Here is a 19108-nt window from a genome sequence, read left to right as displayed (position 1 = left end):
GTGTACCTGAGCAAGAAGTTGCTACCCCGGGAGCAACACTACGCGGCCATCGAGAAGGAGTGCCTGGCCATGGTGTGGGCCCTCAAGAAACTAGAGCCCTATCTCTTCGGGCGACACTTCACTGTCTACACCGACCACTCTCCCCTGACCTGGCTGCACCAGATGAAAGGAGCCAACGCCAAGCTCCTGAGATGGAGCCTGCTCCTGCAGGATTACGACATGGACGTGGTCCACGTGAAGGGAAGTGCCAACCTGATAGCGGATGCGCTGTCCCGGAGAGGGGGCCCCGAACTTCCCCAGGTCACTGGTCAGCGTGACCCCGCTCAGTTCAGTCTCGAAGGGGGGAGAGATGTGACGATGTGACTCAGCAGGGAGGGGGGAGTGTTGACCTGGGAATGTGCCCTGGGGATGGGAGACCTGAGAGCCTGTCACCTGAGCCAGGAGGGGGAGGGGGAGGTGACACCTCTGCCCAGGAATGTGAACAGAGGCTGCAGCAGGGAACCTGCTGGGTGGGTTTAGTTTCAGTTTGGGGCTGGGTGGAGAAACACAGGGAACCCCAGGGCTGGGGTCTAAGCTCCCTGCTCCCCCAGAAGGACTTGACTGAGGGGTCCTGGTTGTACCCACAAGCTCTGTTTGGGACTGTTCCTGTTGTCCAATAAACCTTCTGTTTTACTGGCTGGCTGAGAGTCTCAGTGGATCCCAGGAAGAGGGGTGCAGGGCCTGGACTCCCCCACACTCCGTGACAGACGCCCCGATGGGGCTGATGGGTCACTCCTCCCCCGTCGGTAGGGTCAACACTTTGACCTTTGATGGGGGCACAAAGCCCCCAGGACACGGCCCCAGTGCTGGGGCCATGCACTCCACACGAGCCCTGGGCTGGGGCGGTTCATGCCGCGGAGAAGCGACAGGCTCATGCAGGAGATGCGCAGGGAAGGGACATGGGGGGCAGGCAGGACGGGGCCGGGCCAGGCAACTCCCAGGGTGCAAACACCCCTCCTGCAGAGGGGAGCAGGCAGAGAGGCGGGGCTGGGACATAGGGGCTGCAGCAGGCGTGGGGCTGGCCACACCCCCGGGCTCACAGGCTTCAATCCCTTCGGCTGAGGAGGAGTTTGGTGAGAGTTGGTGACCCCCTGGGATGTGCCGTCACCCCCCAGCCCTTCCCTCTCCCCCGCATGTCCACCAGTGTCCCACATGGGCTCATTCACGCAGGGGAGGGGACGGTGACCCAGCCGTGGCGGATGGTCCCCAGCAAGCCCGGTCTCTGGCCCGAACAGCTGGGCATGGGGCGTGGGAGTTGCGAGCTGGGAGGGGATCGGGGGGACAGGGGAAGGACATGGCCAGGGAACCAGGCTCGCTGGTGGGTCAGGGCGATACAGGGCCCAACCTGGAGAGGAAGCTGGTGCCTAGGGCTTTGCCAGCCACAGCAGGGCCGTGCATGTGCCACGTGCCGGGGCTACGCTCACGGCAGCAGGAGCAGTGGCCGGTGGGAGGCTGCTCCGCGCGAGCTGGAGACCCCCGATCACGCTCACCCCGCTGCCCCTCTGCAGCTCCCTCAGCTCCTGGCTTCATGGGAGGGGGAGGCCCCAGGCGGCACTGCCCAGGGCATGGGCGGGGGCAAGTCCTGGCACAGGGCCATTGGCTCTGGGCTGGGCCAGTGGCCGAGGGGCCCCAGGGGGCTCGCCCGAGGCGCCCTCGCCCCGTTCCGGCAGCAGGTCTCCGCGGGGGTCCCCCCAGCGGCCGCCCGCCCCGCCCTGCTCAGAACCGGGTGCTCTGGTACCGCAGCCGGCCCAGCTCGGCGAGGCCTTGGTCCCGGCAGTGCAGGTCCCCGCAGGGGCTCGCTGCCAGTCACCGCCCCCCTCCGCCCCCGCTGCTGCTGCTGCGGCTGCTGGTGCTGCGGCTGCTGCATCTGTCCTCGTAGATGGAGATCTCGATCTGGGCCCCGGCTAAGGACCGACAGCCGGGCAAGGGCTGCTGGGCAGGGGGAGGGCAGGCAGGGCGGTGCCCGTCTCTGCTCCCACTTCTGAGGTCAGCCAGGGCCCTCCAGCCCCTCGCCACCCCGACTGGGGCCTGGTCGGGGGCTCGGGGCAGGGCTGGCGTTGCAGAGAGGGGCCTGTCTGCGGCAGCCGTACACACCACTGTAAGAGCATCACGCTGTGCCCACGCCCGTCCCGCCAGGCTCAGCCATGCCCCTCTTCCCTGCCCCATGCCCACCCGCCCAGCCAGCCCAGGAGGATACGACCCGCATGCCCCGCTCCACGGGGTCGGTGAGCAGCAGGCCCCGTGGCGCGTAGACCTGCTCGTTCTGCTCCTGGATGTACTTGGCGATCTTCTTCAGCACCTGCGAGGGCAAAGGGGACAGCCCGTCAGGGCCCACCGCCCCGGGCACCCAGTCAGCACCCGCAGGCCCGGGTGCACCCAGTGACTCCCTGGCCCGGGGCACCAGCCTGCGGCCCTCCCTGGCAGGGGATCGGGCCCTTTGGCTGTGCTGGCTCTCACTGATGCTAACCAGCACGCCCGCCCCACTGCGCCTGCCCCACAGCAACAGCCTCTGGGGGCGGGTCACTGCCCCTTTGGGAAAGGAGGAGATCCTGGGGAACAGGGAGCGGGGAGCACAGGCCCACGGTCACAGTCAGGGGCAGAGCTGGGCTAGAACCCAGGCGTCCTGGCTCCCAGCCCCGCCCCACTCTAACCACTAGAACCCACCCCCCTCCCAGAGCTGGGCTAGAACCCAGGAGTCCTGGCTCCCAGCCGCCTGCTCAGAGGAGGGGCAATGTCTGAGGGGAAGGCGGGGGCAGAGTCAAACCATTGGCTGGTGACGGCCCAGGAATAAGAGCTGGCTTCTTAGAGTGCTGGGACCGGGAGAAGCCAGTCTGGGGTTCTGGAGCCAGGGCCAGGCAGCCGGTGAGTCCCAGGGCGCACACGGGCCTGAGAGCTGGGGTGCTTGGCAGCAACACCCCTGAGCTGGGCCTTTCCCTGCCCAAGGGGATCCCCAGTGCAGAGCTTTGCTGGGCTGAGTTCCCCCTCCCCGGCACCTGCCCAGACCAGTCACCCCGAGTCCCGCTGCTCTGGGGCTCGCAGGGCTGCCGCCTGGGGGCGCAGGGCCGAGCTTGGGGGCAGGGGCTGTTGCAATCTGCGCCCCTTGTGGGGAGGGCAAGCTGGGCCCAGCACCAACCTGATGCCTGTGTGATGAGGGAGCCGTCTGCAGCCCCCAGCCCCCTCTCAGAGCCCGAGCGGCCCTCGCTGAGTAACCACCCTTGGGAGACCCCAGCTCCCTGCTCTGTGCCTTCAGGGCGGGGTAAGGGTTGGGGGACTGTGTCACCGGCTGCCTCGTCCCCCGCAAGTCTCATGCAGCCAGGCTGCTCTGCTGCATGGGGCAGGGCGGTCACAGGCCCGGGCCCCAGGAGCACGCGGCCCAAGGGCCACCGCATGTCACTGGTGGCTGGGGCGGCGTGGGCTCATGGCCCTGGCAGGGGTGTTCTCCCTGGCAGGGTGCGGTCAGTACGCCGTGACTGCACTGGGTGTTCGTGTGATTCCTGGGGATGCCGGCGGGGCGCCAAAGGTGCAGGGCTGCCGCAGCACCCGGGTCCCGCTAAGGGCGTGGCTGCCCCGGAGGCCATCAAGGGCTGTGCTCCAGGCGGATGTGTAGGGTGGGTGGGGGCGGTGGGGTGAGGTGGGCTGTGATGGGGCTTGGGGGAGCTTGGGGCGTGCAGCTCTACGGGGGGAGAGAGGTCTCCCTCAGCAGCACTATGCACAGCGTATTAACCATTGCCATTTACGTTAACATCCGACTGGCTCTTGGAGCTGACGTTAGTTACCAGCCTGGAAACTTCCTGCTGCTCCCGCAGCCGGACCCTAGAAACCAACACTATCTGTAAAACTCACCAGCACATTGCAAGAAATACCTTGTTTCTTTCCCTGAGAAAAATTGCCAGACCTCTGTGCGCTGCACTTGGGGACCAGACTCCTTGGTCATAAAGCCTCTGTTCGAGACTAATAGTGTTAGTGCAAGCCCTCCGTCTGTGCAAAGGGGCTGGTGACATCACACTCACTTCCCCGCACACCCCCAGATCCGCTCACACTCACTTCCCCGCACACCCCCAGATCCGCTCACACTCACTTCCCCGCACACCCCCAGATCCGCTCACACTCACTTCCCTGCACACCCCCAGATCCGCTCACACTCACTTCCCCGCACTTCTGTTCACACACACTGTCCCTCAGGCCTACTCACACTCTTGGGGCTGTCTTTCTGAGGCTGGGGGAGGAGAGTATTTCTTGTCTCTATGGGAGACGGGGCTGCTGGAGAAAGGTCCATTCCTTTTCATCTTGAGCGGAGACGCTCGAGCATTCGGCTCAGGGCACCGGCCTGCACTGTTTCCTGTGCTTAGTGTAGTCTCCGACCCAGTGAGCTGCTGGGCCGGAGATGGGGGCAAAGGGGCGGGAGCTGCAGAAAGGAAAGTAATTGGTACTATTCGTCTCCCACCTGCGGCAGGTAGCCGCAGGGTCTCTCTGTGGAGCCTTGCTGATGGGGTATTATTCTGATGAACACGTCCTCCTGTTGTGAACGCTTAGAAAGGCTGGTGTACAGGTGGCATGGCTGGCAGTGAGTTCCACACGCCAGTGATTCATGATGTTAAAAAATGTCTCTCTCCGCCGTTTTGGACGTGTTGCTTTTCACTGTGATTGAATGCCACCTTGGTCCGTGTCGAGAGGGTGAAGAGGAGCTCCCAGTTCACCTTCTCCGTCCCATTCATTATTTTATGCAACTCTAGGAGAGCCTTTCTTACCGTGGCACTTGCTACTAACGACTACTAATCTCTGCCCATAGGGCAGCTTTCCCCCGACTTTCCCACACAGTCCGAGGAAGTCACAATGGCCCCCAGACCTCGGCATCACCTCCTTATTGGTGCTGCACGTAACAAAATTCATTTGCATGTGGATGGAAAAATGAGAGGGAACATAGTGCGGCACCCCCAGGTTTTACACGCGGCTCTGCTCCTGGCCCTGCATGCTGGCTCCCAGCCCCGTGTGATCAAAAGGGACTGTTCTTAATGTTTCCTCTGAATAGTGTGGGGGTGCCTCAGTTTCCTCTAGGCAGTTCTTAAGTATCTAGGGGGTGGGGTAAGGGTGTATGATCATTGCAGAGCCCTAGAGGGCAGGTGTGTGCAGGGGTCTGGACACAGACAATGGCCAACACCCTGTTTCCTGGCCACTGATGGCCTGGGCCCTTCCCCCCTGCAAGGCGAGAGCTAAAGGGTTGGAGAACAAAGGAATACGGTGACCTCCTGGCCCAGGAAAGGGACAAAGCCCAGAGGAGGAGGGGCTGGAGGGATTTTCAGTTTGGGGCTGGCTGGGACATGGAGTGAAGGGCAGACGGGGTTGTCTGGCTCCCTGCCCCCCAGAATGGACCCAGCTGAGGGGTCCCGTTCTCTGCACCTACAAGCTCTGTGTTAGACCATGTTCCTGCCGTCTAATAAACCTTCTGTTTTACTGGCTGGCTGAGAGTCCCATCTGACTGCGGAGTTGGGGGGCAGGACCCTCTGGCTTCCCCAGGACCCCGCCTGAGCGGACTCGCTGTGGGAAGCGCACGGAGGGGCAGAGGATGCTGAATGCTCCGAGGTCAGACCCAGGAAGGTGGAAGCCGGGTGAGCTGTGTGCCCTGCAGACAGGCTGCTCCCAGAGAGGAGACTTCCCCAGAGTCCTGCCTGGCTTCGTAGGGAGCCCTTCCAGAGCATCGCCCAGGGACTCCGGGACACCCGGCACCCGGGGTGCTGGCTCCCAGCCCCGCGCAAGCGGCTCCACTACTGGTCCTGCGCCCAGCCCCAGCCCCCTCACTCCTGTCTGGGTCCCCCACGCAGAGACACAGCCCTGCTCCTGGCCCCAGCTCTGACGGGGGCACGGACAGGGGTAAGGGGGCTGCCTTTCAGCACCACCATTAAAAGTGTTCCCACGTGTACAGACTCACAGGCCGTGCCCACTCTGGCCCCGTGGGGGGAGCCCCCCTTCAGTGCGACAGCCCCTCTCAGGGGTCCACTCTCCCTCGGGGGTTAATGCCTGGGGAGGCTCCGGCTGGCTGGCACGGCAGGGTACCCGGGGAGAATTTCCCTTCCGAGCCGCCTGGGGACCCTGCCAGGGAGGAGCGAGGGGGTCACCACAGAGAATAAGGCCATTGCCCCTGTGGAACGGGACCCAGGGGAGCCCAGGCCTGGGGGGTGGGGGGAGGGCACTGCTGGGGCCTGCAATTGTCCCTGCATTTCGCCGGGCTGACCCAGTGGCAGATGGGGGCCCCAGGTGCCGGCCGTACCTTCTCGTAGTGGGTCTCCATGCAGAGGAAGATGAAGTAGGCCGTGGCACAGGCCAGGCACCCCTCCAGGTAGGAGCTGCCCCCGATCTTCTCAGCCTCGGCGTAGAAGCCATTGAGGGTCTTCACTGTCTCCTCAAAGAGCTGCCGCTCGAGCTGGGGAGAGAAACCCGGGTGAGGGCGTTGGGGGTCACACGGGGCTCCGCCAGCCGGCACTGGGAGCCCCTGCCCACACTCAGCCCATGCCCTGCAGCAGCGGCTGGGGCATCGTGAGCATCCAGTGAGCTGACCCTGAAGGACCCCACCTGTCCCCCCGACCACAGACAGACCAGCTCAGCTAGTAGGCACTCTGCAGGGACCCAGGGAACAGCCAGCACGGTGCCCCATAGGGAGCCCCTCAGGAGAACGAAGCCCCCCATACACATGCACACAGACACCTGGGCGGGTACCTCCCACCCCCATGAGTTTGCACACACACAGATCCAGGGCATATGCACACAGACATTTGGGCACATCCAGGACCTGGCCCAGCATGAGCCTGGGCAGCTGCCACCAGCCCAGACCCCATGGCTGTGGGTGCAGCTCTTGTCGGGGGATGTGCCAAAGTGGGAATTTTCTGTATTATTTTGTATGAATGCGGTGTGTGCCTCAGTTTCCCCTATGTGCTGCATGGATAGCTAGGTGGTGGGGAAAGGCGGTTACTACAAGGTTGGGATGGCTCCTGGCTGGCTCAGGTTTGGGGGCCAGGTCACTAGGGGGCCCATGAAGACAATGGCCAACCCAACCCCTGGGACATTTGCTACGTGCTGGCTGCTAACGACCCTGGAGCCCCCACTAACCAAGAAGCCAGCCGGGTGTGACCAGCTGGACAAAGGGCTGAGAAGAGTACAACTGGGGCTGGCCAGGAATCTGAACACAGAGCGGGAGCCGAGGGCGGACACTGCTTGGCTGGGGCTCTGGGGAACCCGAACGGGCCAGGCTGTAACTTCCTGCTCTCGGTGCTACCCAAGGCCTGCCTAGCTCTGTTCCACGCCCCTCATAACCCTCCTGCTGTAACCGTGCCGGCTGCGGCCCTGCAGGGGCTGGAGGTGGGGGGCATTGCGCCCCTTGGGGGTCCAAGTCTCTCTCAGGAGGCCGCGTTGGAGGGAGCTCATAGCATGACCCAGGGGTGCTGAAGGCTCAGTCCAAGAGGGCAGTGAAGCCGAGGGGCTTCCCCTAGTGACAGAGCGAGCCCCTGGGAGGATCTGGCTCCCTGAAGGGGGCCTTTGTGGGCTGTTCCTGAGCACCAACCCTGGGGGTTCATGATGGGCACCATCTGAGGGCTACACTGGCATCTGTGCTCGCTGCGGGGAGACCCTTCCCAGAGAGCCACTGGCCGGCCCTGCCCAGGGATCGCAAGTCCACACAGCCTCCGGGCCCCAGGCCCACACCAGGAATAACTGGAGCGGGGGGCGGGGCTGTGTGACGAAGTGGGGCTGTTCTTAATGTTTCCTCTCGCTGGCTGGGCCTGGGGTCACAGCCCCACTGAGCCCTGGCCCTGGTCGCTCCCTCCCTGCCCTGGACTCACTTCCCAGCAGCGCCTCTGGACAATGCAGATGACCTGGCTGGCAGGGGGAGGAGCGGCTAGGCTCAGGCTACCTGCCTGCCTGTAACCAGTCCCCTGGGGCTGGGTGGGACAGAGAGATGCTCCCTGCCCCCTTGCCCACCGGATTGGGGCTCACGCTGGCTCTGATGCAGTGAGGAAAGCAGGTAGCTGGCTGCCTACCCCCACTGGGACAGCAAGGGCAGCGCTGAGCACGGGGGGTGCTGAGACCCCAGCTGGGGGCGGGGGACACACAGGCAGGGCAGGTCGGCTGCCAACCAGGTTTGCCTGGTCCGGAGGCGCTGCTGGGAAGTGAGTCCATGGCAGGGAGGGAGCGACCAGGGCCAGGGCTCAGCGGGGCTGTGACCCCAGGCCCAGCCCGCGAGAGGAAACTTTAAGAACAGTCTCACTTCGTCATAGGCTGTGACGCAGGGCCAGAAAGGGTGAAGCAGCAAGCAGGCTAAATGACTCAAATCCAATCTTTAAAGGCCTCTCAGAGAAGTATGTCCGTGGTGAAAGGGGCCATTCCGGATAACAACTAACAAAGCCTGGGACGCAGACTGGAGCTGTGAAATGCAGCCTGCATTGTTGCAGGATCGGGGGTGGGTGCTATGGGGGTGTTTCCTTATGCCTTGCTAGATGTCAGCCATGTAAACGGGGGGCTCCTGTCGGTCACTGAGCTATTGAGTCAGACGTCAAACAGGGATAGTAACATTTAGATCAACCCTGAATGGAATAATGTCACTGGCTGTATTTCGCTTGGAAGTTTGTAGTCAACGGTCTCTGAACCGCTGGAATGGTCACTCGCCTTCTGCTAAGCAATGCAACTCATTACCTGTGTCAGAGTAACAGCCGTGTTAGTCTGTATTCGCAAAAAGAAAAGGAGTACTTGTGGCACCTTAGAGACTAACCAATTTATTTGAGCATAAGCTTTCGTGAGCTACAGCTCACTTCATCGGATGCATACTGTGGAAAGTGTAGAAGATCTTTTTATACACACAAAGCATGAAAAAATACCTCCCCCCACCCCACTCTCCTGCTGGTAACAGCTTATCTAATGTGTATGATAATGAAGGTGGACCATTTCCAGCACAAATCCAGGTTTTCTCACTCCCCCCCCCACACACAAACAAACCCATTCTTGGGCTGGTAATAGCTTATCTAAAGTGACCACTCTCCTTACAATGTGTATGATAATCAAGGTGGGCCATTTCCAGCACAAATCCAGGGTTTAACAAGAATGTCTGGGGCGGGGGTAGGAAAAAACAAGGGAAAATAGGTTACCTTGCATAATAACTTAGCCACTCCCAGTCTCTATTCAAGCCTAAGTTAATTGTATCCAATTTGCAAATGAATTCCAATTCAGCAGTCTCTCGCTGGAGTCTGGATTTGAAGTTTTTTTGTTGTAATATCGCAACTTTCATGTCTGTAATCGCGTGACCAGAGAGATTGAAGTGTTCTCCGACTGGTTTATGAATGTTATAATTCTTGACATCTGATTTATGTCCATTTATTCTTTTACGTAGAGACTGTCCAGTTTGACCAATGTACATGGCAGAGGGGCATTGCTGGCACATGGCATAGATCACATTGGTGGATGTGCAGGTGAACGAGCCTCTGATAGTGTGGTTATTAGACCCTGTGATGGTGTCCCCTGAATAGATATGTGGGCACAGCTGGCAATGGGCTTTGTTGCAAGGATAGGTTCCTGGGTTAGTGGTTCTGTTGTGTGGTGTGTGGTTGCTGGTGAGTATTTGCTTCAGGTTGGGGGGCTGTCTGTAGGCTGCCTCAGAAACAACTCTGACATCATAAACAAAAAGGCTGACAAAGGAGGTGCTGTTGTCATCATGAATAGGTCGGAATATGAACAAGAGGCTGCTCGGCAGCTCTCCAACACCACTTTCTACAAGCCATTACCCTCTGATCCCACTGAGAGTTACCAAAAGAAACTACAGCATTTGCTCAAGAAACTCCCTGAAAAAGCACAAGATCAAATCCGCACAGACACACCCCTGGAACCCCGACCTGGGATATTCTATCTACTACCCAAGATCCATAAACCTGGAAATCCTGGGCGCCCCATCATCTCAGGCATTGGCACCCTGACAGCAGGATTGTCTGGCTATGTAGACTCCCTCCTCAGGCCCTACGCTACCAGCACTCCCAGCTACCTTCGAGACACCACTGACTTCCTGAGGAAACTACAATCCATCGGTGATCTTCCTGATAACACCATCCTGGCCACTATGGATGTAGAAGCCCTCTACACCAACATTCCACACAAAGATGGACTACGAGCCGTCAAGAACACTATCCCCGATAATGTCACGGCTAACCTGGTGGCTGAACTTTGTGACTTTGTCCTTACCCATAACTATTTCACATTTGGGGACAATGTATACCTTCAAATCAGCGGCACCGCATGGCCCCACAGTATGCCAACATTTTTATGGCTGACTTAGAACAACGCTTCCTCAGCTCTCGTCCCCTAACGCCCCTACTCTACTTGCGCTATATTGATGACATCTTCATCATCTGGACCCATGGAAAAGAAACCCTTGAGGAATTCCACCATGATTTCAACAATTTCCATCCCACCATCAACCTCAGCCTGGTCCAGTCCACACAAGAGATCCACTTCCTGGACACTACAGTGCTAATAAACGATGGTCACATAACCACCCTATACCGGAAACCTACTGACCGCTATTCCTATCTACATGCCTCCAGCTTTCACCCTGACCACACCACACGATCCATCGTCTACAGCCAAGCTCTGCGATACAACCGCATTTGCTCCAACCCCTCAGACAGAGACAAACTCCTTCAAGATCTCTATCAAGCATTCTTACAACTACAATACCCACCTGCGGAAGTGAAGAAACAGATTGACAGAGCCAGAAGAGTTCCCAGAAGTCACCCACTACAGGACAGGCCTAACAAAGAAAATAACAGAACGCCACTAGCCGTCACCTTCAGCCCCCAACTAAAACCCCTCCAACGCATCATCAAGGATCTACAACCTATCCTGAAGGATGACCCAACACTCTCACAAATCTTGGGAGACAGGCCAGTCCTTGCCTACAGACAGCCCCCCAACCTGAAGCAAATACTCACCAACAACCACATACCACACAACAGAACCACTAACCCAGGAACTTATCCTTGCAACAAAGCCTGTTGCCAACTGTGCCCACATATCTATTCAGGGGACACCATCACAGGGCCTAATCACATCAGCCACACTATCAGAGGCTCGTTCACCTGCACATCCACCAATGTGATCTATGCCATCATGTGCCAGCAACGCCCCTCTGCCATGTACATTGGTCAAACTGGACAGTCTCTACGTAAAAGAATAAATGGACACAAATCAGATGTCAAGAATTATAACATTCATAAACCAGTCGGAGAACACTTCAATCTCTCTGGTCACGCGATTACAGACATGAAAGTTGCGATATTACAACAAAAAAACTTCAAATCTAGACTCCAGCGAGAGACTGTTGAATTGGAATTCATTTGCAAATTGGATACAATTAACTTAGGCTTGAATCGAGACTGGGAGTGGCTAAGTCATTATGCAAGGCAACCTATTTCCCCTTGTTTTTTCCTACCCCCCACCCCCCCAGACGTTCTTGTTAAACCCTGGATTTGTGCTGGAAATGGCCCAACTTGATTATCATACACATGGTAAGGAGAGTGGTCACTTTAGATAAGCTGTTACCAGCAGGAGAGTGGGGTGGGGGGAGGTATTTTTTCATGCTTTGTGTGTATAAAAAGATCTTCTACACTTTCCACAGTATGCATCCGATGAAGTGAGCTGTAGCTCACGAAAGCTTATGCTCAAATAAATTGGTTAGTCTCTAAGGTGCCACAAGTCCTCCTTTTCTCATTACCTGTGTGTACACAGGAACCAGGTAATTCTGCTTCCGATCTACTACTCTTCACGCAAGGGAGCCCTGGAGCCAGGAGGTGTCTTAGCCTGCCAGAGACCTTTAGAGAGAACTCTTGGGCCCTGGTCTTGTTATCTTCAGATCTGCCTAAGCTTGGTCAGGGGCCCCAGGTCCATTCTGGATTGGCCTATGACTCATGCCTGCATGTTTAATGCTCCTTTAACTAGGACTCTCCCTCGCTTTTCTTGTAACACCTTTTCGCCTGGTTAATAAGCGGTGGCCGCCAGCGTGCATTTGGCAGGGTCTAAGATGCTCATGAGCCTGGTGGGTGATGTGTCTGCTCCTCTGGGACTGGTAGAACTGTTTATAGGATGAACAAGATTTTCGGGAACCCTCGTGATGTTGGGTGTGGGGTGCGGTGGGAGCCCAAGGCTGGGTCGCTGGAAGGGAGCTGTGTGTTGGCTTCCGGGTAGCCAGTGAGGTGTTGCAGCCGCTGTTTTGTCCCTGGCTTGGTGCATCGAAGTAGCAGAATAGCCATCAGGTTGGGGGATTGTCTGCCCCAGCCTGTGCAGTTTGCCCGAACGGAGCCATCTCAGCAGGGCCCCCCTGGGACTCCAGTCACAGGGGCCTTTGCCCCAAGGCTCTGCCGGGCCCTGCTCTGCCCCCCCAGCCCCCATCACCTGCCAGCGCAGCAGGGCACCGTGCTTCCTACCCGGCTGTCCAGCTCCAGGGGGAACTTGGTCTGGAATTGGCAGAGGGTCCCGTCGCTGTAGTCCCGCTGCACAAAGACCTTGGTGGCCAGCGAGGCGCTTCGCCGCAGCTCCTGCAGGTCATGGGCCTGGGGGGACAGGGGCGCGGCAGGTTACCCAGGGGCAGGGACGGGGCGAGGGGGCTGCCGCAGGACTCTGGGGAAGGGAAGGAGGGTCCTGACACAGAGCAGAGCTCAGGACTGCAGCCCCGGGCTGGGGGGCAAAGACTGGGTGACATACACCATCCCATCCCCCACCCCCTGTACCCCCTGTGCACACACCCCGTCCCATCCCCCACCCCCTGTACCCCCTCTGCACACACCCCATCCCATCCCCCACCCCCTGTACCCCCTGTGCACACACCCCGTCCCATCCCCCACCCCCTGTACCCCCTCTGCACACACCCCATCCCATCCCCCACCCCCCATACCCCCTGTGCACACACCCCATTCCACCCCCCGTATCCCCTCTGCACACATGCTGTCCCATCCCCCACCCCCTGTACCCCCTCTGCACACCCCCCGTACTCCCTCTGCACACATGCTGTCCCATCCCCTACCCCCTCCACACACGCACTGCAGCCCACCCCCCGTACCCCCTCTGCACACACCCCATCCCACCCCCCGTACCCCCTCCGCACACACGCCGTCCCATCCCCCACCCCCTGTACCCCCTCCACACACACACCGCAGCCCACCCCCCATACCCCCTGTGCACACACCCCATCCCATCCCCCACCCCCTGTACCTCCTCTGCACACACCCCATCCCACCCCCCGTACCCCCTCTGCACACACCCCATCCCATCGCCCACCCCCTGTACCCCCTCTGCACACACCCCATCCCACCCCCCCTACCCCCTCTGCACACACCCCATCCCATCGCCCACCCCCTGTACCCCCTCCATAGACACACCGCATCCCACCCCCCGTACCCCCTCTGCACACACCCCATCCCATCCCCCACCCTCCGTACCCCCTCCGCACACACGCCGCAGCCCACCCCTGGCCAGTTCCCTGCGCCCGCACAGAGTCACTGTTCCCCAGCATGGTGCACTAGTGGGCGTCCCCAAGCAGCGCCCTTCGCACGCAGCACTGCGGGGTTAGATTAACAGTGACGCTACTCGAGAGGTGGTGACCAGCCGATGACGCGGAAAACTCACAGCTAAAGGCTACCACTTAGTCTAGCAAGGGCCAGGCCAGTCCCCCTGGCTTCCCTTGGTGGGGACTGACCCGCTCCTGGGGCAGGACTGCGCCCTGCGGCCCAAAGGTGCCAGGCCTTTGTCTTCCTGGTGAAGGCGGGAACTTGGCGTTCTCTGCCCCTCACTTTCATAGGCCAGGGAGCCTTTGAAGCGGCATCTGCTGACGGTTACCCCTCAGAGCAACAGTTAGCCCAACGGGGAGGGTGGCAACACAGCCACTCCCTGCTCCTTCCCCCCCCTTGTGTCTGCTCAAATGCAGCTTGTTCTGTTTCCTGCCGTCTCCGCCCCTGCTGTCGCGCGGGCCCTGGTTACTGCGGCCGGCGGGACCCCACAGGCCTGTGCTGAGGACAGACGCGTCCAACACCTAGGTTTGCACGTGTGCTGGCAATGTTCCAAGCCAGGGCGGAGTCCTGACCGGGCAGGGAATGGGGCTGCAGCCTTTCCCCAGGCTGTTCCTGACCAGTGAGTTATTCGTTTTCAAATGACCCCTCACAAGGCACATTTTGTACAAAGATTGCTACACTGGTGTGTAGAGTGTGAATCCATGGGTGCTGTCACACACACACACACCCCGATTTCCCCCCCCCATACCTCTTGGTGACAAAATGAGAATGTTCTGTAATCATTTTCTGATGGCTCTGTGTGCCTCAGTTTCCCTGTATGCTGCAGGGCTACCCGGCGGGGTAGAGAGGGTTGTTTGCATTCTGCAGTGGCTCAGAGACACAGGTGTGGCTGGTGTCCAGCTCTCTGGGGACTTAGGTCCAAGATCAGGAGCTCTTGAGAAGACTGGCAAATCCAATCATCTGGACACAAACCCATAGCAAGCAAGTCCCCAGAGACATGGACTTCCCGCCTCTCCGAGGGGGGCTGCACCGCATCCCCCAGCTGGGGAACAAAGGCCTGGGGGTGAGGTGGGAGTTAAGTGGTGGCTATGGGAAGCAGTCAGGACATCTGACCTGGGACAAAGAGAGGTCAGAGGGACGGAGATTGGGCTCTGTGCTGAGCAGGATGGACTAGGCTGTCACTTCCTTTTCTCTGGGCTAACCAAGGACTTTCTGTGCTGTGTCCAGGCCACTAATAAACCCCATGTGTCCCTGCAGCCGCTGGCGCAGGGAGCTGCCTGGCTCCCAAAGCCTGGACGAGTGTCCCTCAGGGTCTGTCCCAGCTGAACTCGCTGCATGGAGCTCATGGGGTGCAGCAGGAGGCCCAAAGGCACAGCGTCCAGCCAAAGGAGACAGGGAAGCCTTGTGGCCCACCCTGGGGGAAGGAAGAGTGGGACCCCCAGGGGCCTGGTCCACTGACGGGCTCCCAGAGACTCTTCCAAAGCTGGGGCTATAGCACTGGGCCTGTGGCTCTTTGACCAATGCACGTCCTCTGTGTCAACAAACCATCCCTGTGCCCCACCATGGCCCACAGGCCGGCCTTGGCACTTGGGAAGGGCTCCTTGCTTTCCCAGAGCACTTAGCTGGGGTGGCTCCTTCCCCCTGTTTCTGGTGCACAAGCCTTTCCTCCAGCCCAGAGTGAGCAGAGACCACTCCTCCCTACCAGCTGGTGCCCCTGCAGCCAGACTCCCACCCCCACTGTACGGGGAGCGAGCAGCACTCAGGGGCTCGGTGCCCCCCCCAGCGCCCCTCCATCCTCTACTGCCCCTTGCAGACACAGCCCTAGCCCCAGCTTGGGGAGGGGGCTGGATCTTGCAGGGTGTCTTTGAGGTGCTCCTATCTCCTGGCTAAAGGGTCAGCATTGGGGGAAGGAGCTGGCCTCAGCCTGTATGCTGCTCCCTCTCATGGAAGAGACCCCCCGCTCCATGGCCAGGCCTGGGACCAGCAAGGGGGAAACACTCACTCTGCAAGCCAGGGGCAAGGACAGCCCATCTATGACAAAGTGGGAGTTTTCTGTAATATTTAATATCCCTACGTGCCTCAGTTTCCCTCTATGCTTTGCATGGCTCCCCATGGGGAAAGGGCTCCGTTTGCTCCCAGGGCAGACAACAGCTGTTGATGCGAGCAGACAGCGGGTCACTGAATGGCCTGGTCACGGCCGACCCACAAGTGAAAATGTGAGCGGACCTTGGAAACCCCGGTGGGCAGAACGCCAGCACCCAGGAGCCCAGAGACCCTGGAGTGAGGATCCTGTGCCCTCAGCGTGGCCCTGCCCGGAGGGGGGCAGCAGGGACTAATGGGGGGCTCTGGGAGAGGCTGGGGCTCTCTGCTGGGCCTGGCGAAGGCCGGCAGAGACAGCGCCTGGGACTGGAGCTCACACGGCTTGGCTGGGGGATTGAGCTGGCTGCACCAGACGCTGCTCCCCGTGCTCTGGGCTCCCTGGGGCCAAGCATCGAATAAACCCGCCCGTTCTGCCAGCGCTGGGCGAGCCTCACTGCAGATGCTGCGTGCGGTGCATTAATCCCTGTAGAGCGGACAAGTGTCCCCCCAGGACCTGGCTCGGTGGGACTCGCTGGGCAGAGCTCACAGTGGGGAGCGGGGGGCTGGAGCCCCGGAGGTCCAGCCAAAGGAGGTGGTGAAGCCTCAGGGCTGACCCTGGAGGAAGAGGGAGACCCCTCAGGGTCTGGCCCACTGACGGGCTCCTCCCAGAGACTGGGCCAAAGCTGGGGCATAGCACCCAGCAGTGACATCTGCATAAGAATGCCCCTCTCACCCCTGCCACCCCCACCCCGCTGCCCCAGCCTTGACTCAGGCCCCTCTCACCCCTGCCCCCCCACCCCGCTGCCCCGGCCTTGACTCAGGCCCCTCTCACCCCTGCCCCCCCACCCACTGCCCCGGCCTTGACTCAGGCCCCTCTCACCCCTGCCCCCCACACCCCGCTGCCCTGGCCTTGACTCAGGCCCCTCTCACCCCTGCCCCCCCACCCCGCTGCCCCGGCCTTGACTCAGGCCCCTCTCACCCCTGCCCCCCACACCCCGCTGCCCCGGCCTTGACTCAGGCCCCTCTCACCCCTGCCCCCCCACCCTGCTGCCCCGGCCTTGACTCAGGCCCCTCTCACCCCTGCCCCCCCACCCACTGCCCCGGCCTTGACTCAGGCCCCTCTCACCCCTGCCCCCCACACCCCCGCTGCCCCGGCCTTGACTCAGGCCCCTCTCACCCCTGCCCCCCCACCCCGCTGCCCCAGCCTTGACTCAGGCCCCTCTCACCCCTGCCCCCCGACCCCGCTGCCCTGGCCTTGACTCAGGCCCCTCTCACCCCTGCCCCCCCACCCACTGCCCCGGCCTTGACTCAGGCCCCACTCACCCCTGCCCCCCCCCCGCTGCACCAGCCTTGACTCAGGCCCCTCTATCCTCATACTGCCCCTGCCCCCAATACTGCCCCTCGTGCCCCCAGCCCAGACACTGCCCCACATCCCCTCCACTGACTGTCCCCCCTCTACGCACCAGACCCAGCTGACTCCCCCTCCCCAGCTGAGCTGTGACCCAGAGAGGCAGGGAGCCCACTGGGATTTGGCTCTTGCTGTGGATTCTCTGTGGAAGGCGCCGGGACGCCCCAGGGATGGGTGCAGGACAACAGCTGGAATTGGGAAGGGAGGGAGTGGGGGCCAAAGACAGCAGCCCATGGGGGGCTGTGCTGACCCCATCTCCCTCATGCCCCCAAGTGGCTCCAGCCCATTGGGCCGGGCAGATGGTGCACAGGTCACAGGGTGTCGCGAAGGCAGGCACCAGCTGAGCTGGGCAATGGGCTGCCGGCTCCGCTGTGGGAGTGCAAGGAAACAGGCACTTTGCCACAGCGCACACGAGGACCAGCTCCGGGCAGCCCCCGGGACCCCCCCCAGCTCCGGGCAGCCCCCAGGACCCCCCCAGCTCCGGGCAGCCCCTGGGACGCCTCCCCCAGCTCCGGGTAGCCCCCAGGACCCCCCCCAGCTCCGGGCAGCCCCCGGGACCCCCCCAGCTCCGGGCAGCCCCCGGGACGCCTCCCCCAGCTCCGGGCAGCCCCCGGGACCCCCCCAGCTCCGGGCAGCCCCTGGGACAAGATGCAGGTTTGCTCAGGGACAAGCCGGCCGGATGTCCCGTGTCGGCAGCCCCCGCCCCCGGTCCGGAGCCCGGGGACCTCGCCCGGCCTGCGCCCCCCGCTCCCCGCCCCCCCAGGCTGCGCCCCCCGCTCCCCGCCCGGCCTGCGCCCCCCGCTCCCCGCCCCCCAGGCTGCGCCCCCCGCCCCCCCGCCCGGCCTGCGCCCCCCGCTCCCCGCCCGGCCTGCGCCCCCCGCTCCCCGCCCCCCAGGCTGCGCCCCCCGCTCCCCGCCCGGCCTGCGCCCCCCGCCCCCCAGGCTGCGCCCCCCGCCCGGCCTGCGCCCCCCGCTCCCCAGGCTGCGCCCCCCGCTCCCCGCTCCCCGCCCGGCTTGCGCCCCCCCGCTCCCCGCCCCCCAGGCTGCGCCCCCCGCCCCCCGCCCGGCCTGCGCCCCCCCGCTCCCCGCTCCCCGCCCGGCCTGCGCCCCCCGCTCCCCGCTCCCCGCCCGGCCTGCGCCCCCCGCTCCCCGCCCCCCAGGCTGCGCCCCCCGCTCCCCGCCCGGCCTGCGCCCCCCGCCCCCCAGGCTGCGCCCCCCGCCCGGCCTGCGCCCCCCGCTCCCCAGGCTGCGCCCCCCGCTCCCCGCTCCCCGCCCGGCTTGCGCCCCCCGCTCCCCGCCCCCCAGGCTGCGCCCCCCGCTCACCTCGCTGGCCATGGCGTGGCGCGGGCCCGGCGGGCTCTGTCCCTGGTGCTGAAGCCGCTTCTCGGCGCCCGGAGCCCGGAGCGAGGCGCAGAACCGGGGCTGAGCCTGCGCGGCGCGGCCCGGATGCTGGGAACAGGGGCGGGGGGCGGGGGGGAGCGGATCCCGGCGCTGGGGGGAGCCCGGCTCTGGGGGAGGCCCGGGGGGGCGGATCCCGGCGCTGGGGGGGAGCCCGGCTCTGGGGGGGGCCCGGGGGGGCGGATCCCGGCGCTGGGGGGGAGCCCGGCTCTGGGGGGGGCCCGGGGGGGCGGATCCCGGCGCTGGGGCGAGCCCGGCTCTGGGGGGGGGCCAGGGGGGGCGGATCCCGGCGCTGGGGGGAGCCCGGGGGGGCGGAGCCCGGCGCTGGGGGGGGTCTCAAGGGGGGTGGATCCCGGCGCCGAGCGCAGGACTCCCGGGCCCCCCCGCGCCAGCGGTGCACGAGGCGGACCGAGCGCAGCTCCCCCCCCCCCGCCAGCTGGCGCCCGGTCCGCCTCGTGAACCGCTGGCGCGGGGGGGCTCGGCGGGTCGGAGCAGCGGGGCGGGGAGCCCCGGCCTGGCAGGGCCCCTGCACCCCGGGGAGGCCCCTCCTGGGCGCTGCCCTAGGGCAGCTGGGAGCGGGGGCAGAGCCCAGTGGCTGCATGAGCGTGGGGTGCCCGGGCATTGCCCCCCCCAAGGGCACAGACCCACCTTGG

The 19108-nt window shown here is 62.6% G+C and overlaps 1 protein-coding gene across 1 annotated transcript; it reads right to left on the bottom strand.

The window, feature by feature from the left end:
• Positions 1 to 751: 751 nt before the first annotated feature.
• Positions 752 to 18505, bottom strand: GOLGA7B (golgin A7 family member B). The gene is made up of 5 exons (XM_073354647.1): positions 18381 to 18505; positions 12492 to 12617; positions 6305 to 6457; positions 2237 to 2338; positions 752 to 1932 (listed from the first exon to the last, which is right to left on the bottom strand). Exons 1-5 carry the CDS (start codon positions 18390 to 18392, stop codon positions 1846 to 1848), a joined length of 480 nt encoding a protein of 159 aa, XP_073210748.1. The 5' UTR covers positions 18393 to 18505; the 3' UTR covers positions 752 to 1845.
• Positions 18506 to 19108: the final 603 nt, after the last annotated feature.

This window comes from Lepidochelys kempii, chromosome 7, assembly GCF_965140265.1.
Source record: "Lepidochelys kempii isolate rLepKem1 chromosome 7, rLepKem1.hap2, whole genome shotgun sequence".
NCBI classification, from domain to species: Eukaryota; Metazoa; Chordata; order Testudines; family Cheloniidae; genus Lepidochelys; species Lepidochelys kempii.
This window is presented reverse-complemented; position numbering and strand designations above follow the sequence as displayed.